Source organism: Mixophyes fleayi, chromosome 5 (genome assembly GCF_038048845.1).
Source record: "Mixophyes fleayi isolate aMixFle1 chromosome 5, aMixFle1.hap1, whole genome shotgun sequence".
Lineage (NCBI taxonomy): Eukaryota > Metazoa > Chordata > Amphibia > Anura > Limnodynastidae > Mixophyes > Mixophyes fleayi.
The window spans coordinates 110,168,390-110,195,275 of NC_134406.1; the positions used below are offsets into that span (position 1 = coordinate 110,168,390).

Here is a 26,886-nt window from a genome sequence, read left to right on the forward strand (position 1 = left end):
CTTCATATATGGTGGGATTGCCCAAAACGTATCCAGTTTTGGGTAGAATGTTGTCTCTTATAGTCCATCATTCAGTTTAATCTCTCGCTTCAACCCAAATTTTCCCCCTGCCTTACGGATTCCCCTCGGCTACCAAATACCAGAATAAACTGGCCCTCAACATTATCTCTACTGCCACCTGCCAAAATTGCCACTAACTGGAAACACACTGCCACCTCTCTCTCTCCACCGTAATTACTAGAAAGTGGAATGTCCACCGCATGGAATTCATAACCAGAATTATTAACAACTCCTCTAAAATTTTCAACAAAGTTTGGGACCCTGGTCGTCCCATTTTCAATACCGCTCCCACTTCACTTAGCGCACACACTACCTCTTCTCCCCTCCCATACTTCTTTCCCTTCCCCCTCCACTCCTATGAGGGTTCCTGCCACACGGACCCCTTTCTCCCTCTCTTCTCTCCTTCTTCAGCTTCGGACCTGTCTATCTTCCTTTGATTCTTTTTCTCACTTTAATCTCTACTTAAAACAGAAAACCCCCCGTCATTCTGACTTAATGCTTACGTATCCTCGGAATGCTCCAACCCCCTACACCTCCCCCAACCAGTGGAGGATTTTCTATGTGTGAATTTTAAATTTTATTATTCTGTTACACTGTATTCATACTCAAGTAATCTTGTGTTTTTGACTGTTAATAAAAACTTGTTTAAAAACAAAAAAACACACAAGCAAAGTCCTTAGTTTCAAAGTGAAACTTGTTTATAAGGCATAATCTACTCTTACTGTAAAAGGAGACATTATAAGCTACCTCAAGGTTCTGTGATCTGTATGAAAGTACTGATATTGTTCTTTCATTTGTTAAATAATAATGCTGTGGCTTCTAACATCATTATGCTTTAAAGAAGTGTTGTACATTATTACCATTATATACAGTGGTGAAAGTGGAAATTTCAGAAGTGGCGGTATGGAAAATGTAAGTGAATGGAATTTTATAGGCAGTAGGAGAAGTGGCGGTATGGCATAACACCGTATACAAACCCACTGATTATATATAATTGTATAGGGCAATATCTGTTTTCATTATTAGTTATAGTCAATGCAAACTCATAAATTAGGGAACAACTGCTGTAGAGCCTCAAATACTGTGTTTGTTTAGTGTCAGAAAAGATAGCGACATTGGACCTCATTTAGAGTTGAAAGCATTTTGTGCCCCAAATGAATGCGTAAAAAGTAGAGATGCTCACTGACCCCCGTGAAGTGGTTTTGGTTTTGGATCTAAATTAGCATCGTGTTTTGGTTTTGGTTGTGGCAAAACTGCCCTTGTGTGTTTTGGTTTTGGATTTTTTAGAAAAAAATCCTAAAATATGCATAATTTTGCTTTTTTTTGTTCCTACATTATTATTAACCTCAATAACACTAATTTCAAGTCACTTACAGTCAATTTTGACCACCTCACAGATCACAATATTATTTTCATACACTTTCGGGCAAATACTGCAGCGACCAGGCTGGATGGTAAGCGACAGAGCAATGACACAAACACACGGCAGTTCCTAGCACTTCTAGGACACATTGGCACAGCAGTGGCAGAAAAGAAAAATCGCACAAGATGGAATTGTCCTTGGGACCGCCCTCCCACCCACCGTTATGTTAGATCTTAAAAAGGAATCCAAACATCGTGAGATCCGAGATCCGATGACGTAACAATTACTTTTTTTCGGGTATGTTCGGTTCTCGGGGAACCGAGCCTGAGCATCTCTAGTAAAAAAAGTATGTCACAAAAAATGTGTACTTACATGTATATGTTTTAGCTACACATATCGCAAGATACACCCACGTCATAACATTGCAGTATATATGCGTCAAGTGAACGTAAGGCATGCAAAATATATATACTTACACACCATGATAGCATGGAGATACGTCTTGACAGTGTTAGTAGTAAATGCAGTAATTGCATTATCCTAATCGTGCACAATATAATGTAATGAGGTGTCATTAAGTAGTGTATTGCTTTTAAAATATAATGACATACAAATATTCCCACATCTTGACCACTTTATAAATCAAATGGGATTGTTCTTCCCTGTAGTAGCCCAAACAGAAATGACAAATAAGTCATGCAAAGCCATGGTTTTATATAATACAGATGTTTTGCTAATAAGTAAACTACTATCAGCTGGAGGAATCAAGATGGGGGTGACTCACAGGAACATAGCTACAGTTATGTGTACTTACTGTACTCAACTTATTCTTGCTTCTTGCCTGTTCATGTTCCACCACCTTAAGCTTAATAGGCTCACAACTAGTTACGAAGGCTTTTTGGAACACACACACATGGATTTATGGCCAACTCTAAATGAGGCCCAATGTACGCAAATGTAACGAGCAAAAAATAAACAGAGGTCCACTGGAACCTGGTTATCCGGAAATAAGCCTTTTATTTAGCCCGTTGCACCCTGCCCTGGACATGCATGCGTTAGCCCACACAGCAATAGAGTTGTAATGTGTAGAAGAACACAACTCAGGAAACAAGCAATCTAGTATGACAGCTCAGCTCAGCTTCCAAGTTTAACTATCAGGCACTATGCTTGCTGTCAAACTGGCTTTTGCAACATATCACAGTTCTACTGCTATGTGGGCTGGAGGAAAAGTGCCCAGGAGAGCATCGCATGGGAATAAAAAGCTCTCCTGTTTATTTATGATTTCTACACAAGGCACAAAGAATTAAAGCAATGCTAGAGGATAGAAGAACATGATTACATGTCCAGTTTAAGGACTTAAAGAATCAGTTCTGGTTATTTGTTATGGGGGCTGATTAACTCAAACTTGCCCAACCTTGTCTTGGTAACAAATGGCTAGCATGGCTATAAACTTCAGATTTAAGAAAACCGTAAAAGAAAAAATATATGACTGCTGTTCGGTAATTTTGCCATATACACAAACATTATTTCCAAGTGTGTTCACCTTACTATACGAAGCTCTGCAAAACAATTTAATCATGAGGTGTCATTGTGTGACAGGCTGGAGTCAAATTTAAATGAGTTTTAGTTGACTTTAGGCATCCCAATCATTCCTGATAGAAGTACTTAAATATATTAATTGAAATTTGTATATGTACTGTGACTTTTCCATCAATATCCTGCACTGGTTCCTTTTGTTTCGTTTTTTTCTCTGATAACTTTATTATTTTCTTATTTTCTAACTGTAACACGCCAGGTTGGTAATATCAGTGGGCATAATTTAGTTTAATTTGCTTAACACTGCAGTAGTTATTAGATAATATAATTTGTTAGCAAAAACAGTATTATCTAACATTTAGGTCAAATTTGGTATTTTTTAAACATATTTTGTATCGCATACCTTGTAAATTCATTTTTCACGGCTTGGTTTAAAAAATATTCATTGTGTGAATATTTCCCCATTATGATGAAAATTAACATAGAAGTCATGATGATGTACACTGTAAGCTCCCTGAAAAAAAGAATTGAAAACTATAAGGAAAATGACTCTAATATTATACAACGCTACATCTTTAGCATCTAGAAAATAATCAACATATGTAAAAAAAGTGCAGGGGAGATGGCCTTTGTCTACAAAGGACATACAGGAGTGGACAAAAAAATTTAAACTCCTAGACAAATGAGGGAAATCAAGCATTTTACAACTAAGGCTTTTAGCATAGGGGTAGGTTGTGCATTAATTAGGCATATAACATCCTTGGCCAGTGTCATGTATAAATATGCTGGACTGCCATTGTTGTCTATAATTATGGCTACTATAGCTGCAAGAGGAGACTTCAGTGTCTCTGAAGAAGAAGTGTTTTTGGGGTATGATGGAGATTGAGTGACCAAGACAGCTAATGTTTCACAGGCAGCAATGTCTAAGGCAGGGTCTGAACAAGGGTGGTGCGGCCGCACAGGGCGCAAGGCTGAGGGGAGGTAACACCCGGTATATACAGCCCCCCAGATGGACATTAAGCCCCATGGCATGCACCGCAGGGCTGTAATTGTTCAGTTTTAGGGAGCTGACACAATTAGGAAGGCGTCCGACTCCCCGATGACTGCAGTGCAGCTGATGTGCAAATAGAATAGAAGAATACAGACAGAACAAGACGATCACAGAACAAGAAGAAGCAGAAAGAAAATGCAAAGATAAGATAATTAAATCACTGTAAGGACTAGAGAGAAAAGGCGGACAGAAGCTGGAAAGAACAGGGGAAGGGAGAGGAAGCTGGGGAAAACGAGTTGGAGAGGGTCTGGAAAATACAGGAGGGGAGAGGGGGCTAGAGAGAACAGGGGGTGAAGGGGGCTGGAGAGAACAGGGGGGAGGGGCCTGGGTTTGGAGAAAAGGGGGGTTTCTTTCTTTGAAGTACATAAATATGTCAATTATTATATATTAATGACCTTAAAAAAAACTCACTTTTCTTAGACACTGACCAGGGAAACTATGCATAAGAAGCTTGTAGTGTTCTATTTTCTAATAACCAAATAAATATAGACAGTATGCGATTGTTCATTTAACATTTGTAAAAATGTAAATATAATATAATGTTTATAGGAGCCATACAACAAATAAGAATAAGTGCTGTAAATGCAGAATTATCAGTTTTAGATTACCTGCCTTACTGTGATATCTACAGTGGAACTGTTTTAGTATTGTATATATTACCTAAATATTCTCTGAATAACTGTTTTCCTTCTGATTTTGTCTTTGACTACTTTTAGTTGAGCAGAAGTGGGTGGACGAGCCAATTTCAAATATCTAGCTCTTTTCCGGGCTGCAAGGATCTGTTTAAAATATAAAATAAAATTGGAAATTAATCAGGACATGTAAAAAATTATTTTACATTTGTAATGTGTATATAGATTCCGATTTACATATCTGAAACTATGATAGATTTCTTCAGAGAGAATTGAACCCAGTAGCTAGTTTTATTTTTATAGTTTGTTATGTAATATGTTCTTGTGACCATATTACATGACAAACTATTCTTTTCCAACTGCAAAAAGATAGGACAATTTAAGTGTAATGGTATCAGTAACAAATAAATAAGATACGTCTTAAATATTTTATCATCTTAAAAAAATATAATCTATTTTACATTTTACCTTTTCAAAGTTTGATGTTTCGCGGCTACTCTGTCGAGAGTGAGCTGTGAAGTTTTCCAAATGTAGACAAGGTTCACCAATAATATACTTGACATCTTCACTTAATGCTTCCAAAAAGAAGTCAGTTCTCTCTTTCTTCCTCCATGCTACATAAAGTGCTATAAGTAAAATCTGCAAAAAAGATTCCACAAAAACTAAATACAAAGATAATATTTATCGTACTCACTATCCACAAATATCATAGCTTTGTGGGTGTGTATGCCAAAAATTACCATAATGCCTGATAATAATCCAATTTAAATGAATCTGACCTTTATGTCAATTAAAGTGTTTGGAAGATGACCACAAATCATTGCTATTGGCCTGTGTGTGTGCTTATCTTCCTACCACACTAATAGGCCCCATTCATGGAAAAAGTAATTTGGCCATGACTAAGCCCATTCACTTGACGTACAGCTCCTGTACCGAGCAGCAGGAATGGCAAGTGTGGCATGTGAATACTTTTATAAATAACTAAAATATATCCTTATCGCTAATTACTAGTGGTGACATCACTTTATATTTGATGTTGAGAAAACTCAGAGAGTGACAAACATATGAATATATTACACAGGTTTTCAAACTTTGAGTTTTCTACTACTTCTCTGCTACATTTCCCACCTTTCATCTTAGTTACTTCAGCCAGAGGTTCCATTGCCCACAATACACTAAGGAGTGGTCCGAACAAGTATAGTCCCCACCCCTGCACTCTGTCCCACCATCTCCCATGTCACAAAGTCACAAACTACTCACACATCTCTTTGACACTTTCTTTTCTCCCATTAAAAAAATAAAATAGATAAACAAAAAGTTAGTAAACCAAAACATAATTTATTAAAACAGAAATACAAATAATAATAGTAATATTAAAAGTCACTGTCTACTTATGTGTATTGTATAAAAGCAGTCAGTTCACTGCTTTGTGTTTTTATATGGTCATGGAACTCCTCAATGACTTCTGATGTCCTTATAAGTCACATAAATGTGTATTATCCCATACAGATTTAATTCAGTTTCCAATCTCTACCACCCACAACACAAACCAGTGCCTCTGTTTGAAGCAGTCCCTGCACTTTCATTTGCTTTTAATGGCTGTTGAATTATACCTTTTAGTTTGTATTTACAGGTTAATGCATACTGTCCTGTCTGTTACATTGAGATCAAATATTGTTGTCTGGAACTCATTGAATCTGCCTGAAGAGACCATATGTAAGCTATTGTAGTGAAACTGTTGCCATTTTTTCTGTATTTGCCAATCACCAATAGAATAATTGGAGATACGCCCATTTGTGTAGTGTAAACTAAGAAAATTTGCACTGCGCATGACCACAAAGAGAGCGCATCTGAATCTTGGCCCTCCATACAACTAGAGAGGCTGAATGGGGCAGGGAAGGTTGGTCTAAAGTAGGCCAAGTACAGTAACACAAGTGCAGCCGAGGCAGACAGGCAAGTAGACACATGCTAAAACTAATACTAATACGAATATGTCTGTTAGATCTTTAGCACCTGCTTGTGGGCAGGTTCAAATACACAATGATGACAGACAGTCGTCAGTACTAGCTAGTCTCTCCTGGTTTACTGATTGTGAATTGGTGCTTTCTTCTTTGTTTGTGCATAGTTTTTGGGCGTATTTTAAAAATATATTTTTGCTACATTCATTCTTATGTGAGAAGGAATATTGTTTCAGCTCTATTCTACCAATCCCAATAGCGAATGTGCTTTTCGGTATCAAAACTGTTTTTTTTCATACAGTGTGTTTTCTACTACTTTTGGCCTACATTTATTACTTCTCATCTTAATTACATAGGCCTGAGGTTCCACTATACACCAAGAGGGGGTCAATGTTAACAAACTTTTCTTGTTTTTATGACCTGGTTCAAGGTATGTGTATGTGAGTGTATGTATATCTGACCTAATCCTGGCACATATGCTACAGGTGCAGAGCGCTGGATGCAACTTGAGATGCCTCCAATTAAGCATATAAGCGTAAAATAGGCTATTTTTAAAGGTGACTTTTTGAACATAAATTACACCCAAAGAGCATCCAACTCAGCATTAGGCCCATAGTATGAACTTCCAGGGCTGGTGCAACCCTGGGGATCCATCGGTGGTGCCTGTTCCCTTCTGAAGCAGTGTCCATCCATTGGTAGCACCCCTACTGCTTCTTACTTGGCAGGCGGGAGGTTAGGGTGACATCCTCAGATCCTCAGACTGCCAATGTGATGCTTGGCTCTGACATCATAGCCAAGCGCCACACTCCCAGCACAACTCTGACATTAGGGAGTAGCAGTCAGCAGTTTCACATGTCAGTGGCCTGTGCTCCATGTGGGGGCAGGGCATGGGCATTAAACTCTCTGGGTATGTGACATTATATCACTCATTCAGTGTTTAAGGCAGTGTGTAACAATTGGCACCCTAAGCAACTGCCTAGGTTCACCTAATGATAGTGCCTGTCACGGAATTCACGGTTGATCTTAGGATCCCCTGGATCTGCCTGATTTGGCACAACTCAACCCAAGGACGCGAAGTCTAACGGAACAGGTGGTCTTCCCAAATACCCCAGCAAGGAGGTATGGTCTTTGCAGCCCCTGTCCCACAGGTCACGGTCCCTTGAGAGAGTACCAGACAGACCTGTTTGGAAGAGAAGTAACAGAGAGAATAGTAGGTGGTGGAGTCACTGGAACAGCGTGGAAGTCCAATACGTAGTCTGCACACAGGAGATATTGAACTGCAGCTGCACAAGAGGGGGTGACACAGAATAGATAATAATAATGGAGTCACTGGAACAGCGTGGAAATCCAATAAATAGTCTGCGGACAGGAGATACTGAACTGTAGCTGCACACTAGGAGGTAACTCAGAGTAGATAATAGTGGAGTCACTGGAACAGCGTGGAAACCCAATGTGTAGTCTGCGGGCAGGAGATATGGAACTGTAGCTGTACACAAGGGGATGACACAGAATAGATAATAATAATGGAGTCTCTGGAACAGCGTGGAAATTCAATAAATAGTCTGCGGACAGGAGATACTGTACTGTAGCTGCACACTAGGAGGTAACTCAGAGTAGATAATAGCGGAGTCACTGGAACAGCGTGGAAGTCCAATAAGTAGTCTGCGGATTCCAGGAGCAGAGAGAGAGTTAGCCAGGTCCTAACACTTGCAGAGAAGTGAGCACAAAGAAGAGGCACCTGACAGCTAGGTCAGGAGCTTTAAATATTTTTCCAGTGGATTTGGACCAATAGGGAACGGGTAGGAGGTCTTAAATGGAAGAAAGGGTCTGCGTATGCGCAGACCCAAAACCAAGATGGTGCCCGCCATCAGGAAGACATGACCGCGAGCGCCGGGTCCGTTGTGTGACAGTGACAATCCTGTGCATTAGTAATATTGGTTGGAATATGGTTAGAAACTTTATTTTGGTAGTACCAAAACACAAAAGATGTATAAGTGATATATCAGCGCAAGAAACAGTCTTTCAGCAGCCACCTATATTCCAACTCTGATCCATAGATGAGCTGAAAGTACAATGCAAACAAACAAATTAATATAGGCCCAGCGCTAATGACTGACATCAATAGATATAACTTGTGAGAAAGAAATGGAGAGTGTTCATGTGTGAAGCACTTTCCTTCAATGAAAAATGTCTCTCATATGTACTTTCTCTCTCCCAGCAATAATAGATAGAGACAGGTGAGGGTGAGAACTCGTAAAAGACGTCAGCTTGGTGAGCTCTAAAACCCACATATACACGCTGTAATCCTTGCTCTGGACAGCTGTTGTTCCAATTCTCAACAATTAGAGAAACAGTTTGAAAACCAACAATATCCTGGATCTTATCTCTTGGTTATATGTTTCCCATTGGAGTTAACACTCCATATTAGTAATACGTCCTGGTCGCACAATTCCCCGTAATCAGACCTGCTTACTGGGAATTGTGCGACGAGGACGTATTGTTGACATCTTTTACTAGTTCCCACCCTCAATTATCTCTAGAAAACAACCACAATTCACTCAATCATCTTGACTGTCACCTAATGCTGGGTCATTTAAGCTGAAAGAGATGTGATCGATAGGAGTGAAGAAGAAGAGACCATATTACATGCTGAATACCGCTAAGGCTCCTGTAAGTGCATATCCTAAGGGGAGCATTTTGGAACGTTCACTTGGGATATATGTGTTACATGTGAAATTCACAAGGACCTTGGAAGGGATAAATCTGTGTATATGAGATTGCACTATGATCTCTCTCTTTTGTTTTTTTGCATATAATCTGGGGGCATACCTGTCTGTCTGTCTGTGTGAGTGTGTGTCTATATTAGGGAATTTAGACTGTAAGCTCCAATGGGGCAGGGACAGATGTGAATGAGTTCTCTGTACAGCGCTGCGGAATCAGTGGCGCTATATAAATAAATGATGATGATGATGATGATATAAGAAATGGAATCATGTTGCATCAAAGATCGTTCTTTTTAACTTATCTATTATTGCTGGATGAAAGAAAGTACATATGAGAGACATTTTTCATTGAAGGAAAGTGCTTCATACATAAACACTCTCCATTTCTTTCTCACAAGTTATATTTATTGATGTCAGTCATTAGTGCTGGTCCTATATTCATTGGTTTGTTTTTATTTTGGCAGTACCTGATTTATTTTTTTTTGCAACAGCAGCAGACAGTTTGTGAACATTTCCTCCAAAGCTTATGTGATGGCCGATTTGGCAATTACCTTTCATGAAAGGGTTAAATCGATTTTAACAAAGTAGTTTTGACATTTAAAATTACCATTATTAAAATTAAAAAAAACTTTTATGTTAGTTACAAGTATGAAGAATAATAATACTGCATGTCTTACCAAAAAGGGCTGAACAATAAAAATGCAGTAGATCATTGAGAAAAACACTGCGTGTAGCCAGAGCACACACTTGGTAGGGCCAAAGCTGTAGAGAGAAAAAGATATTTATGTATTTGTTTGTAATAGTAATTTTTATATGAGATCTAGACTTTAAGGCCTGGTCAAATGCATGCTTAGTTACAGCAATATCACACACAATATTGAATGGATTATTTCATTACCAATTGTCAGCTGTTAAAATTAAAAATGATATAAAACTTGACATCTTCATTTTTTGGTTTGGAATCCCTCAATTTCATTTTCTGAGAATCTTTGTGCTGTAGATTACTGATAATTTCATATTGTTACACGTTTGTATCATATATGCAGTATAAAGTAAAACGGTGGTTGTCATCAAAAGTTCTTAAGTCTCTCGGTAAATACAGTACATAAAGGTTTTGTCACATCATCCTTGATACTCTGCTATTGGGCTACAGCCCTACACAGACTGCCCTCACTAAAGGGACCAATGAACTGCTCAAAGCTAAATCACTTCTTCCTACTCATCCACCTTGACTCTCTCCCACTTTTAGAACAGTCAACCAACAAACCTCTTCTCCTGTATACCCTTTATTCCCGTGGTCTTAACAATACTGCTCTCTCCTGCTTCACCACCTAAATTTCTAAAAGTTCAATTGGTGTCTATAATTCAGGTGCATGTTCCTCTGCACTCCCTTTATCTTTTTGGTCCCTCAAGGTTCAGTTCTTAGCCCTATGATTTTCTTTCTTTTCACCTCTTTACTCCATGAACTAATAGACCCCTTCAGGCTCCACTACCACCTTTGTGCAGATCTATGAAAGTTCCTCTAAAGTGTTACCAGTTTTGGAGATGCTTGATCAATTGTGTTATTATTGGAAAAAGTTGTATCATATGCATCAGAAACAGCAAGGTAAAAAGATTATATAGGTACCTTAAACCAATCATTGCTGTAATGGCCACACAGATCAAGCTAAACACTGTACAAAGGGTCCAGGCAACATAGACACACCATGAAGGCAGAACTTTATATCCATGGAGAACAGAATTTTCAAACAAGCTGTGATCTAGAAAAAAATAATTCAGACATACCACAGATAATGAAATTAATTCATACAATACCAGGAGCAAAAAAAGAACAATATGCTTGAGCTCTCTGTGCACCAAAAAATGTTGCTCTATGTAAATTATTTATTGTAATACCTACTGGTTGAAATGAAGATTTAAAGAGGCGGTAGGGAAAGTGTAAGTGAATGGAATTTGTTAGTTTTACAATCAAATCAGTGTAGCAGCGGCGGTATGACATACCATATACCAGCCCACTTCGACTACTGGCAATACCTCTATTAAAGGATACTGCAGAAAGCCTTTCAGACCCTAATATGTCTAATTAGCAGATGATAAAAAGAATATACATGTAGGCTGTCAAATAAAGTGAGATCTAACAAACATGGAGGAGCGATAGCCAGCACTTCACAGGTAAGAAGCTGCCGGTTGCTGCTCCTTCATCTTAGTGTCCCCCTACGCCCTGGTGCCTAGGTTTGCCAGCCATGGGAATCACAGTTATTTTCATGCCATACAAGCTATATAAGCTATGTCAGGCCAATTGAAATGTGTGTAGACAGCATTAGATTTGATTATGTACAATGTAAAAGCGTCTTAAATATTGTCATGGTAAGATAAATACATTATATACATAATCATCATTTTTCTCTCTCAACTGAGTATTCTGTAACTGATAATGTTAAAAACTGAAGCAAACTCTGAATGCAATAATTCAAGTAGCAGTTCTCATTAGGTTAAGAGACAATTCCATCTTTAGGTTTGTTTTCTTTCATTCATTTTGTCCCATTTTATGGCCAATAGCGCATTTCACGTGTCCCAGATCTCATCTAGAGCTCTATAATACAGCTCTATAGAAGCTGCTGCATAAAGGTCTATTGAGAGCTGCAGTGAGTCTTGGGCGATGCTCGTTTGGCCTGAATTATGTTGCAGCCCAAAAGAACGCAATTTTGAGCTTTAGGTAAGTGGGGTTTAAATGCTGTATCTGGGCACCATATTTATTTAATGACAGTACCACTAAAGATGGTAGTGCCTTTTAAGTGTTTAATTTAATTTGTATCATTTCCTGATTGCTCAGTTTAGTTGGAACAATGATCATTGCAGGTATTAAAATAGTATGTGTAGTAGGGGGAATGACTTGAGCAGCAGTTACGCCTGTATCAGATCAACTTGCATTCTAGGTTTAGTAACCCTTTAACCTAAACTAGCTCAAACAAGTATTGTCAAATCCTTGTGGTAAATTAAAGAGTTACTATACTTCAATCACAAGAGCTAAAGATATTTAAAAGAGATATGAAATTAAGGGGTCTATTTATCAAGACCCATCTAGACCCATCAAGACCCATCTACATTGAACAATTTCTATCACTGTGATAGAAACTCTTTGCTTGTCCAATTTATCAAAAAAATATCACTAAGACACCAGGCCTTGGGCTTCCAGTTTCAGATTCATTAAAAGAAAATTACAAAACTTATTTTTAAAAAAAAAAAAAAAAGACAGAAAAGAAAAAAAATTGGGACCAGCACTGGTATAGCCATATGAGGTAGCGGTAGCATTTGGACAATATCGACGGTACTTTTACTCGTTCTGCATGGAGAAGCTTTGTTTGAGGTCCCTGGTGAAGGCAACTGCTGTCAATAGTCCTTACCAGTCTGGGCCTCTGATAAATAGGGAGAATCCCTAGATCCGGCAAATAATTACATTTTTGCTTGATATAGAGCCTAACTCACTTTGATAAATAGGCCCCTAAATGCAAAATACCTTGTAAATGACTACCCTCTCTTCAAACTACTCTTTGTAATAAATCCTGCTGGTGGTATTTCACCCAGTTTAGTTGAATAACCTTCATAACAGAAGACTTTTGTCATATACACTACATTTCCACACTGTCTACATGCCCCTTGAATGAACCCTCCAGAGCCTAAAATGACTATTAACAGATATCAATAGCTTACAGCTACTTAACAAGTACATAGAGAAAGTAAAATTTCTTTAATTTGGTCAAGGTGTGGGAGCTCCAAGTCACAGCATGCCTGTTCACATTGCAGCAATATATTTTAGGTTTAATGGCTATTTAAAGTTTTCATGTTGTTTATATAATTCCAGAAAGTAAAGCTATGAAATAATTTGAGACTGACATTGCAGATAACCATACAGTGAAGAAGCACACTAATTGAATAGAGATTGCTTCAAGCCCTTATTCTCCTATATATATATTTTCATTTGCATTTCTAACAGTAGTGAAATGTGACAATTAAGAAAAAAACAGCTAGCAACTTTCCCAATGACATGATGATAAATGCAAAAACCATGTAAAGCAAATGCATGTTCAGAGACATACATTTTTAAAATATATATGATCTTTATGACACATTTAGGTGAAACTCACCGGAAAATGCTATTATACAACACATGCCTTACTAATGTTAAAATATACCTGAGGAGTATTGTGAGCAAGTGCCATTTGTGCAAGCCTTGAATTCTTTCTGCCCAGTCTTGTGACCACTATTAGAATTGCAATCTTGAAATCCACTTGAGCTTTGAGTAGAAAGCGATGGACATCCACTCTTGTTCCGTCTGCCGCCATTGCCACAGTGAATGCTTGAGGCAGAAGAATCCCTCTACAACCCAGAACAGAGGAACAAATGGTATTTAAAATTACTGAGTGACATCATAGAAGCCAGGACTCATATTGAATTGTGCAAAGTGTGTGACTGTAGAAATACAATTTGTAAACAAACTGGTCAACATTTTAGGCAAATTAACCTATGAAAAAAAATTCAAACTAGCAACTTTTTATAAAAGTTACAGATTTCTTTGGCCAGAATTATCGTAGCTCATTTCACAATCTTTACAAACCCTCAAAGCATCATTATCCACTAAAGATGCATTGGTTCTCTGTGCCAAAAAACACTGTACTGGCTTCTACCACTCTCATATACTGTTTGACATCTCACATTAAGACTACACTAGGGGGAGCTAGCAGACAACACATCTTGCAAATCAAACACATTCTCTTGCAAACATGAGGACCCTTGAAGTGGATTGCAAGTTTAATAGTTATGATCAAAATATGAACTAATACCTTCATTTTGCTAGATACACACATATTTGCAATAGTAAGCATAATCCCTGACAACAGTGTTTTTTGTTTATATCCCTATTGCCATGCAGCTGGTACCTTAGTCAGAATTGGATTAACACAATGCTAGTTTATTCATTTTCTGTTCTGTTCAATAAGACTAAAACCTTACAATGCAGCTGAATAATCTCACTGATGCCTCTAGTGGTCTGGCACGGCAATGTCTGCATTATATAACAACTGGTCTGGCCAGATCATTTGCTTATTTTTAAATAAGGAATGTTGGGTGGTATGCAGCTACACATGAAAATTGATAAACAATATAGCTGCAGGCCTTGTCTCTTAAGAAACCTTCTGACTAAATATAACTATACTTGTTAAAATATTCTGCACTTGTATTTGATAAGGAATATACCTGCGAACAGCCCGAATCTTAACAGAACATTCCCAATTATTAGCACCCACAAAAAGAAGTGGCTTACCAGAAATGGGTGTGGCCTTAGCTAAATTGGGTATTGTTTTGGGCAGAGACAAGGATAATATTGGTACCATCTTTTTATAGTAAACAAGGATGATTTAATGTACGGTGACTGAAATTACATTAACTCCTGTACATATCATGGTAACAATACAGCATGCTACGTTTAAGTTAAGTGGCTTAGAGCTACGGTGCTTGGAAAATATGCACCTTTTCCTGCACTACTTGGGTATGTGCTCCAGCACACTTCTTGGCAGTGATGAATATATTGCCACCTTATGTGATCAGCATAAAATGAATAGCAAGACTTTTAAGTTGTCAGAATAACAACATATTTATAAAATTACTTTATATTTTACATGCACAAATAGAGAAACTGTACTGTGTAGTTGCTCACACAAATACTACAATAAACACACTTTAATGCCCTCCTTTCCTCAGTTTGCTCCAACCCCAAACCTTTATTTTTTTACAAATTTTACCATTTCACCTCTGGTTCTCCTCAATGATCAGCGATGCTATGGCCATGCCATAAGTAATTATAATGACAAAATTTGCCTAGCTGAAGCTATGGGCACACTGCTGGAGTCATATTCTTGAGACAAAACTACTAAAACGAGGATGTCCCTGGAATATGGAGACATCCAGTAGCCTGGTATCATATGTGTAAATAAATATTGCACATTGTAAGAAAAAGAAGAAAGGAAAGTAAATGAATAGTGAATTCACCTAATTGGCATCATGTATTCAACTTAAGGTGTGTAGTAATCACATAATTTCAGAAATTAAAAAACATGTCAAACTTTCAAGCAATGATATGATATTGTTCATATTCATAAAAAAAGAAAACTGTTGAATTTTCAAATGCTAATATATAAAATGTCAATTTAATAGAGAGGGGTGGGGGTGAAGCCAAATTAGAAGCAAGTAAGATTGAGGTATAAATGATGCTCGGGCTATGGAATGCAACAACAAAACAGAAAAAAAATGGTTTTATATATTTTATTTTGCAGAACTTTTCAGGCGTGTAAAGTAACAGCTTAAAGCTTATATTTAAATATGAAAGTGTCTGCTAAGGACTAAAAAAACACATTTAGTACCTCATATTTCTTCTTCCAAGCATCGTAGGCCCAATACTGGAAGTGCTGCCAGGTCAAATTGGATTCAAATATGGTGTCTGCTGCTGATGCAGATCGGTGATGACCTTCAATTGAAAAAGAGAAGGTAACTGGATTTTATATCTGGCTCAGAACAGGTTATGTGATTTAATAAGTCCAGGAAACAATCATTTAAATGCAATCCTAGACTCTCATACAGCTGTGTAGCCATCCCTACAATTCTAAAATAATCCATCAAGTGAATAATTTTGCATGCAATTCAAATCATCTGAAACTGAAAGGTTAGTGTAATGTTTGAACTATAATACAACCCGGTAGAATGAATCATTCTGAACACTTTGCATATTTAACGTTTTTGTTTCACTACTACTAATTCAGGAGGAATACTAAACGTAAGGTTTTGATGTCAATTTAGAATGTATCAAGAAGAACTCTAAAAGTGTATTTTGTCCTTTATGCGACTATCTTTGTGCTACCTTAGCCAAGTTTGGATGCTAAGGCTAATTTATTTATGACATATCATTATTAATTGACTAAGACTAACCTAAATCCAGAACTTATGGAAAGGCTGGGTACTTGTACTGAACATGCATCCAAGCATTATAAAGGAATGCTAACCTCAACATTTTTTGTGTATTCAGGAAAGTATGAAATATTTTTGTATGTTCTATTAATCGATAGAGACATTGTTGTGGGAGATAAAGGTTTAAAATGGCAGAGAGCTGCAACCCCTCTAAATCTGAAATTGTAGACTTTAATATCCCTCCAACACAATCACAAGCACTTAAGGCCAGCTTCGACTTTCGTTGGCAACCCGCTGAACTAAAATACCTTGGGGTCTATCTGAATCGCACTTAGTAGCAGTTATACACAGCTAATATCCCTTCTCTCTTTACGGCTATCAAAGATTACCTTCTTAAATGGGACAAACTCACTATCTCCTGGACGGGTCGTATAAACGCCTTTAAAATGAATGTCCTTCCACGACTCCTATATCTATTCCAAACCATTCTCCTTAGAGTCCCCACAAGCTCATTTAAACTTCTACAACAGTTCACCATTAATTTTATCTGGTCGGCGAGAAAACCGAGGATTCGCATGAACCTCCTTCATAAACCCTCACAGGACGGAGGCCCTGGAGTTCCCCACTAAATACTACCAAGCTACTCATTTCACCCAGTGTGTCCTTCTTCATTCGCCCCCCGACCTTAGAGTCTGGGTTGACATTGAAGCTGCTCTCTCCAACACCCACTCTTCAGCCTCACTCCTGTGGTTGAAAATGGCAGAGAGCTCCAGGAGGATGACTGTAAAGAAGTAACCCTTAGAATTTATTGTAAGTCGATTGTTGATCACTTTTGTGAGGGCAGTCTCAGTGGAATGTTTTGGGGTAGAAGCATGACTGCAGGGAGTTGAGAAGGGAGTGAGAGGAGAGAAACCAAGATAGGTGGTTGCACACAAACCTCTCAAGTAACTTGCATGTAACTGGTAGGAAATAAATAGGACAATAACTGGAGAAAGAGGCTCAAGAGATTGTTTCTTTAGGATTGTTTAGATCAGCGCGTGTTTAAAGTAGGATGGGAACGTGTCAGTGAAGAGAGAGCATGTGAAGAGGTGAGATACAGGCAGCATGCAGTGGTAGAGGGAGTTAAGAGGAAATACAGTTGAGATGGCATAAAATTCTGACTTAACATAGAGCCTCTCTAATAATTATTTGTTGCAAATTAAAAGATACTTGTATATTTAATACTGCCTAATATACAAATACATTGCAAATACATTGCCCACTGCACAATCCATTCTAATGATTCAGTCCACGCTGTGAAGCTCAGTCTCTACATACAATTGTGGAGGGCGCTGATTATACCAGTACTTATACCAAAAGGTCCATATGCAGTGAATCTTTAAAATGGAATGCTAAAGCTGGCAGCTTCTGACCAATGTATTGAATTAGTTGCTATTTGTATATTATGTGGTGCTACATACAGAGTTATCTTTTTATTTGCATCATGATTATTAGAGGGACTCTATGTTAACACATGGTTGTTTAATTTAACTAGGGCAGATAAGTTGGCTTATTGCTTTGTTATATATGTAGATTTTAACATAGTTAACAAAGTTACAGTTTGCGCAGAAAATGAGCCCAGATTTCTATATTTAGGATGAGTGATGCGTCCATAAGGCTAAATATTTATTAATTTTATTTTTGTTATTTAAGATTAGTGTATGTCAGTCAGCTCATACGCTTTCTTATTTTGCCATTTATGTGGACCTTTCTATCTATATACATATATAGAATTTGTTGACACCTTTTCTCACCTTCAATAGAGTTCATTTGAGGGTCTTTTACAACTGTAAATCTGTCTTCTCCAGAATCCTTAATCAAAGTTTTCTACAATGAGTTAAAAACAAAATATGAAGGAATTTATATGTCTGATTCATTTTTTTGCATCAATTATATTTCAAGATGTTTTGATTGTTTATTTGTAACAAGATTACTTATTAAATCTCACGTATCTGACTGCCTCTCTGCCATCTCCTCCTGGATGTCCTCACGCTTTCTCAAAATTAACATCTCTAAGACTGAACTCATTGTCTTTCCTCCCTCCAGACTCCCCTCCCACCACAACCTCTCTATCGTTGTTAATAACACTACCATCTCCTCTGTCACCCAACTCCGTTGCCTAGGTGTCACCCTTGACTCCTCTCTCTCTTTTACCCCCCACATCCAATCCCTTGTGCAAGCCTGTCGCTTCCAACTGCGCAACATTGCCCGCATCCGACCCTTCCTCTTACAAGACGCCACCAAAACTATCATCCACGCACTCATCATCTCCCGCCTTGACTACTGCAACCTTCTCCTCACTGGCCTCCCCCTCTCCCATTTTGCCCCCCTCCGATCTGTACTCAATGCGGCTGCTAGACTCATCTTTCTCTCACGCCGCTCCTCCTCTGCCTCCCCTCTCTACCATGCCTTACACTGGCTGCCTTTCCCCTACAGAATCCTCTTTAAACTCCTTACTACCACTTACAAAGCTCTCTCCCAGTCTACTGCCCCCTACATCTCTAACCTCCTCACCATCCACACTCCTGCCCACTCCCTGTGCTCGGCAAACGACCGTCGCCTCTCCTCCACTCTAATTACCTCTTCCCACTCCAGAATCCAAGACTTCTCCCGAGCTGCCCCCTGCACTGGAATGACCTCCCTCGCTCCATCCGTCTCGCACCCAATCTATGCTCCTTCAAACGGGCACTCAAAACTCACCTGTTCCTGAAAGCCTTCCAACCATCCACTTAACCCCTCATCTACTCTGCAGTTCTCCCGGCTCTCCCCTGCCCCTTTTTCTCCCTCGTATCACTCCCTCCCTTTCGTGCCTTTTTGTCCACCTTCCCTTAGGATGTAAGCTCGCATGAGCAGGGCCCCTCGCCCCTCCTGTCTCCATACCGAATCTTCTGCTCCGTATTTACTCCATATGTCTGCCCAGAGTTTCTAAAGCATTGGTACTCTGTGTTTATTGTTCTGTAATGTTTCACCCTGTATGGTCTACTGTTTTGTACTATGTAAGGCACTGCGGAAACCTTGTGGCGCCCAACAAATAAATGATAATAATAATAATAATGATAATAATAATAATAATTAAATGTTTATTTATGATCAAACCTGTTATAATTATAAAAACTTTCAGCTTACCTCACTAGATCAAAAGAGAAGCGAAAATAACACAGCAATTGGATACACAATTCATAAATATACAAATGTTTATTTAGGATCAATTTTGTTATTAAAAACTTTCAGCTTACCTCACTAAACCTAAAGAGAAGGGATAATAACACAACAATTGGATACACAGCCAGAGTAACTTGCAGTCCAGATATCATGGAAATTGTAGAGATGTCAATAAGGCCAATCTCAGCAGTATACTTCAAAATGAATAGAAAACAAAAAAATAATAATATTTGACCAAAAGCTACAAAAGTGACAGAAAAACATCAAAAGACATTAGGCAAAATATTTCAGTGATTCATAAAAATCTAAACTATATAACTGCAATTGATAAACAGAAACATATTTAATTATGTTAATTGTAACCAGATAAAGAATTTGTAATCATGCCAAAACAGCCAAAAGCTGTGGCAAAATATGCACAATACATTAGGAAGCTACTTATTTCTGACCACCTAATCATAGTTAAATAAAATATTTATGAATATTACTTATGAGCATACAAAACTTCACAAACTGGTTGATGCACTGTGTGCAGTTAAAATCAGATGCATTCACCTCCCAGGTATAGGGGCTTACATCTAGCAAGGGCTGGTTTGTGGGCCACACCCAAAAGAGCCTTAAATAGACTTGATAGACAGCTGCTAAAATAACGTAAAACAATGTTTTCAGTCAAAACCAGAGAAGAAATAATCCTGTGCTCAGTTAATCCCATACTATATATGGTACCAGCGGCATGGCAATAAAAATTCCCATATATGTATACATCATCAGCAGCAGCTATTTACATAGCGTCACTAATTCCGCAGCGCTTTACAGAGAACTCACTCGCATCAGTCCCTGCCCCATTGGAGCTTACAATCTAAATTCTCTAACATGCACACAGACAGACAGACAGACAGACAGAAAGACTAGGGTCAATTTGATAGCAGCTAATTAACCTACTTGTATGTTTTTTGGAGTGTGGGAGGAAACCGGAGCACCCGGAGGAAACCCACGCACACACGGGGAGAACATACAAACTCCACACAGATAAGGCCATGGTTGGAAATTGAACTCATGACCCCAGTGCTGTGAGGCAGAAGAGCTAACCACTAAGCCACCGTGCTGCCCTCTTTATCCTGAGTAGTATACAAAACAAAATTATCGCTTATCCTTAACACTGCATATCTGTGTGTATCTGGAAAAATAAACATTTAAGCCTGCATTCCAGCGTCAAGAGTATTTTAGTCTGATTTCGGTATGGCCCACAAGCCAGCCCTTGCTAGATGTAAGTCCCTATACCTGGGAAGTGAGTGCATCTGATTTTAACCACATTTTAATGGTGTTTGATGCATATAGGTCAGTATAGAACTTGCATAAAATGAGGTATCCTTTACGTTGGGATGTAGACTTAAATGTTTTGATCAAAATATGAACCCATACCTCATATTTTTATTTTGATAGCTACAGGGTGTTATATATTGCCATACAGCTGTTACCATATATAGTATGGGATTAACCAAGAGTTGACTCATTTCTTCTCAGGTTTTGTCATGTAAATAAAGAGATTCAGTTTTGAAATATAGAGATGGTCTTGTGTCAAACTTATTATTTATGTTGCACTGCAATATCATGCTACATTACCTTGCTGTAAAACCTGTATGAGTAGGAGCATTCTGGTCACTTATGTTCACAACCCAAGACCTTACACAGTGACAGGGTTTTACATACCTGTTCATCTTTCCAGTGAATAAGGACAATGTTGAAACACATGTAACCCACAAATAAGACAAAACATGCAGTGATCCGTTGTGTATGAGTAAACCAACTATAAGAAGGCCGGCTGAAGACTGAGCCCCAGAAGTGGAAATCTTCCAAATATTCTGTGAATTTGCAGTAGAAGAGCTGGTCCAAAAATAGAGAAAGACATTATTTATATAACTAATCATTTTAAACATATAGGGCCTGAGTCATTAAAGAGATCAAAGCAAAAATAAGGAGTAAGTTTCTCCAGGATAAACCATGTTACAATGCAAGGGATGCAAATTAGTTTATTATTTTGCACATAAGTTAAATACTGGCTGTTTTTTCATGTAGCACACAAATACTTGATAGCTTTATTTTTACACTGAAATTCAAAGTTGATCTAGGACATGCACTACCCCAAATATAAATCTGTCCCCACATGTTAAATTTACCTCCCCCTCCAATGCAACATGCTTTTGCCCAGGTGCAAAGTTACTCCTTTTTTATGATTAACTCTCCTTAATGATGCAGGCCCATAGTCACATTTTAGTTTAATTACTTTTAGTTTTTCCCTATATATACCTCCCTAATCATACTGGCACAAGTTGTTGCAAGTGAAGACCAGCCACTTCAGAGCTGGTGAGCAAGCACTTCTACTGAATGGTAGCAGCAACAATACATTGTTCTGGGAAGAAATGCAGAGGTACTGATGTGCCAGAATCTGCATGCAAAATATGATAAATATTAATGTTTATGCCAATTTTTTCCTGAAGCCTTAAGGGAAAATGTTATTCTGTAATTTCTGATACAGGGTAATGAGACTAAATAACTAGCTATACAAACATGTACAGAACAGAATAAAGGGCCTGTCCCATAGTGGACTACCTTGGGCTGGGACAATGAGCCACCTGCATTTTCTTCCTTTCAAATGTTCCTAATAGGCTGCTGAGTCGAGTCCCCCCCCCCCCCCTCCCCACGGGCTAAAATTGGCCAGCCCTCCCCTGCTCTTCCCTGCCCACTATGCTAGCTGTCCTTGGATATTGTGGTGTAAAGAAGGATAGAAATGCGTTGTTTCCGAAATAAATACATATTAATTTACCCTTCTGAATCCTAATCCATGTCCTACAGATGTGACTTCACGCTCAACTTTTCCGTCTCCCTCATCAACTGCCAGCCAGCACTCAGCATAGAAAAACCAACTGGTTCCACTCTGAAGGTCTTTGATAATCACATGACTAAGATACAAGCTTGGAGAATGACCACTGTTGTTATGCCAAACATGAATCTTCCATAATGGCCCAAGACTGTCAGGTACACTGGAAAAATAAGTAATATGTGGATATATATATAAAAACATAAATAAAATATGGGACATTGAGTCATAAATGATACACAAAAATGATAAGCTTTGTTTGAAACGCCATAATTGTATTACTAGTTTAACTTTGGAATAGTTGAACTAATAGTACAGTCTTTCCCTATGATTACAAGCTCAGCATTTACCAACAGTTTACAAAATAATGAAAATATTTCAAACTACTTATTATAGACAACCAACTACATAAACATATATAATCCATTGGATTTCAACTAGTCTTCTATAAATCTGTATGATTTTGAATTACCTCATAATAAATGTGTGACGTGAATTTCTTTCAAACAGAGGCTTGTCTGGACAATATAGCTCACGAGTCTCAGATACACCGTCTTCACCATGTAAAACAATGTGAACCTGTGAAAGAATATTTAAGGAATTTATTGTAGAACTACATGTTTTTCTTAATTTTTTTGCATTTTTATTTAATATATTGCGGTGCAGTTACTGCATGTCTGTGAAATAAATAAATATGTATTATCTCCTAGTGAATTCAGATTACCATATAGTGTTTTCTTTTCCTATTATGTTAAGAGAAATATTTTATGTAGTGCAAATAAAGGAAAGATGGTACAAGAATAAGAAAAATACACTTCACTAAGACTCCACTTTTCCATTTAAAACTAGTACGACCTCAGAAATACCCCTATGTTTATGTTCATAAATGCTATTTTGCCATCTTTAGGCATTGCACTGCAATTCGACCAAACATAATGATATTTAAGGTGATAAACCAAAATGCTGATCAAATTTGAGAAGCTTTATTTATAGGTCATTTTATAGTACCTTAGCTGTTGACTTTGGTCTGGATCGGAAGCCTACATCAACCATAATAGCATATTTCTGCTGGTCATTTGGAGAATTATCCTGAAGGAACACCAAGCCGTCCTTTTGGTCTTCATGTTTGTCTTTCATTTTACCAAAAATCACCAATAAAATATAGTGGAAAATGCAAAGTGCAACAATGACACATGGAATTGGGTTTTTAGTGGTGCTGAAAAAATTAAAATGCAATACATACATGTTTAGTTGTTTTAGTTTTGTTGTCAGATTTTGTTTTAGCTGTTTTGCATCTACAGGTTGTAACAAGGGAAACTAAATGTAAATCTGGCTCTGTAAGCTTGAGTGGACAGCATGAGCGGCAGCAGGGTGTAGGGCAGATTAGGAGGGAAAGTCAAAGGCTTGGCAGGGAAGGATGTAGAGGGTGAGTATTGTAGGCTGGAGTTAGTATACTGGATGTTTATTATCAAATTATTTCTATAAAATTTGTATATAAATTATACAAGATAGACGTAAAGGGCGATGATGATGTATGGAGTAATACAGTGTTCAAACACCATGGGAAATGTGGACAGTGAGGATAATATAAATTAGTCTTACATGCTGTCTATGGTGGTAGATCATTTATTATTTTAAACTTTGTTATTACCCATGTAAAGGTATATACATTGCAGGAGGTATTTCTGCATACAGAGTGAGCTGGACCACATAGTAAGATTTATAAACAAATGTATCTAACCAAGAATTGGAACCTCAGGTTACTCAGGGCATTAGAAGAATTAAAATCAAGTAAAAACAATATAATACGGAGATGTTGAGGTCCCAGCTCTCTCAGGCTATGCCACTGACAGCAATGAGTTTTATAAATATCCCACAGATAGCATCTTGCACTTGATATGGTACAGGACAAGTGCCTGTATAGTGATTATCCTTTCCTAAATGTCACACTATGCTCTCACCAGTAAGCTTTGCCCCTTTTGGTAAAAATTGTATAAAAACATTTGTTGTATTTATTACATTTTACTTGTAATAGAACTGTTTATTTGGGTATTTATATAGTGTATAGGTTTTTCATACTCAAAGTCAAATACGATTATCATAGGATGTTGTACAACAAGCTATTTTTAGGAAGAAAAAAAAGTACCTTTACCTTAAAAATTGTGAGACATCTTCCATGTTAAAGTAAGAAGACACTTGTCTACTCGCAGTGGTGTACAGACCTAGACGTGTACAGCTAAAACAGAAACATTATTTTAATTATCATTGCAACTTTTTTAACTAGTATTATTACACACTATTTTCATACAGGCATCATGCAGAAACACATTATGCACATCCTTGCGCAACATACCAAATATAAATCCTGTTAGCAAAGTTCTATGAATAGGCAAAGGCAAAATGAAAGGGCTTTGCTTTCTTTTAGTGGTACTTTTAGTTTTACTGAAATAGCCAAAGTAATATTAACTTATTTTTTATATGGGATTCTAAATACCAGTAACCTCATCTACATATGTCTGCATATACAATGAAGAATTAGGCATTGTATGTAGTGTACATGAAGTACCACGTTGTCACATTAAATGAACTATAAACCATTTGCTTATGAAGGTATAAATTGGATTGCACAGAGCTCAAATTGGGCTTTTTTACCTATTGGTCTGAAGAGAAAGTCAGGCTGATGTACTTAAAGTAACATTCCCACTCACTTGTCAGTTTTCACTGGCTCAGTGCTTCCTTAGTGAAGCATGTTGAAACACAAAAAGTCTTTCCCCACGGTTCCCAACCCTCTGTTTCAGTGGCAGATATCTACATATCTACTAGGTTCATGCCCTTAATATATCTGTGGAGGCAGTGTGAGTGGGACCTATAAGAAGCTGCAGTCTGTATGATTGTAGCTTCTTAGTGGTCCGCATGATTGCACCCACCTACACAGCTTTCAGCCAGCGCTGTAAGATGAATGACAGAGACCCAAGAAAAATCACTGCATGGAGCAGTCCACAGAGCTCCAGTGAGAGGCGCTCACAGAATGGGGATTTTTTTTCATCCTGAATTGAAATGCAGCTTTGATATGAATGCATAGCTATTCATGAATAAACAATTTTGCAACAATGTTCAAGTATTAAGGACCTGGAGCTGTGACAATCCCTATCTTTTTCCACAGGGAGTATTGCAGGTGTTATATATTGATGCTGTAAGAATATAAGTAACATGCTTTTGCTTTATTTAGTACATAATGTTGTCCATACACACAAGATAAATATATTGGGCCTAAGTCATTAAGGAGAGCAAAACATAGGAATGGAGTAACTTTGCACCTGGGCAAAATCATATTGCATTGGAAGGGGAGGTCAATTTAAAATGTGGGGACAGATTTATGGTTGAGATAAGGCATGTCCTAGATCAACTTTAAATTTCAATATAAAAATAAAGCTATCAAGTATTTGTGGGCTGCATGAAAAAACAGCCAGTATTTAACTTATGTGCAAAATAATAAACTAATTTGCACCCCTTGCATTGTAACATGGTTTGTCCCGGAGAACATTTACTCCTTTTTTTGCCTTACTTTCCTTAATGACTCAGGCCCATTGACTGAATTGTTTTTTTGTAAACAACTTTACCTGCAAGTGAGCATTGCTTCTGTGGTTCCTTTCTGAGGAGAACAGTCTTCTAAATTCCATTGTCTGTTATTCCAATATAAACATTGTGTCCACTGCACATCAACTGTATAATTTGCTATTTTGGATATATATTTATTTTTGGGGTGTCTTTTGTAGTCTGCATCCATCAAGGCCAGGTAACTGGATCCTGTATCTATGTTTTGTGGACAAATAGATACATCACTTCTTTTTTAGAGGTTTTAGTAAATCTACCCACTGTATTGATCCCTAGCCTATGTGACTAGCCATTTGAGTCAGTCCTCAATAATATCTCTATCTGCTTGGACCCTAGATCTAAGTTTATTTAACTATTATCTGGTTTATTTCATTGATTAGTTTCAATTTATTTAGTACTGTCTATTAGTGATAAAAGGTTTTTGTATATATTCTTAATCGACCCCGCTGATCATCATCATCATCATTTATTTATATATAGCGCCACTAATTCCGCAGCGCTGTACAGAGAACTCATTCACATCATCAGAGGATACATTATCCCTTACAAATGCAAAAAAACTTTACTTTTAAAATACTTGCCAGTTTATTTATTTATTTATTTTTAATAAAATGTGACTGAAAATAAAGAAGTAAAAGGATGCTAATTAGTAAGTTTGGGACATTTTATTTGCCTATGTATTCACAAGAAGGACATTTTGGGCCTGATTCATGTTTGGACATAAGTCCCTTCGTGCCATATCTTGCGTGAAAAAGCTTTGTACATACTCAGAAATGGACCTTGCGCCAACTGATGCAAATGACATTTACAAATGCCTACAACAACTTGAAGGGCAGGCAATGTACAGTAAGGGCGTGTCTAGGGCTTTCCGATGCAAATGCAGCCGATTTATGTCCTGGGTTTCTCTAAAGT

The 26,886-nt window shown here is 37.8% G+C and overlaps 1 protein-coding gene across 1 annotated transcript in view; it reads right to left on the reverse strand.

Moving 5' to 3' along the window:
- Window positions 1-26,886, reverse strand: part of PKD1L1 (polycystin 1 like 1, transient receptor potential channel interacting) — a 197,653-nt gene that overhangs the window by 54,906 nt on the left and 115,861 nt on the right. The window contains exons 26-40 of the mRNA XM_075214369.1: window positions 25,980-26,172; window positions 24,512-24,595; window positions 23,368-23,575; window positions 22,832-22,938; window positions 22,306-22,522; window positions 21,192-21,365; window positions 19,556-19,675; window positions 18,074-18,146; window positions 15,740-15,843; window positions 13,517-13,700; window positions 10,951-11,083; window positions 10,001-10,085; window positions 5,111-5,281; window positions 4,671-4,789; window positions 3,363-3,473 (exon numbers count right to left, since the gene is read on the reverse strand). Of these exons, the coding sequence (XP_075070470.1) occupies window positions 3,363-3,473; window positions 4,671-4,789; window positions 5,111-5,281; window positions 10,001-10,085; window positions 10,951-11,083; window positions 13,517-13,700; window positions 15,740-15,843; window positions 18,074-18,146; window positions 19,556-19,675; window positions 21,192-21,365; window positions 22,306-22,522; window positions 22,832-22,938; window positions 23,368-23,575; window positions 24,512-24,595; window positions 25,980-26,172 (2,083 nt within the window). The remainder of the gene's footprint in view (window positions 1-3,362; window positions 3,474-4,670; window positions 4,790-5,110; window positions 5,282-10,000; window positions 10,086-10,950; window positions 11,084-13,516; window positions 13,701-15,739; window positions 15,844-18,073; window positions 18,147-19,555; window positions 19,676-21,191; window positions 21,366-22,305; window positions 22,523-22,831; window positions 22,939-23,367; window positions 23,576-24,511; window positions 24,596-25,979; window positions 26,173-26,886) is intronic.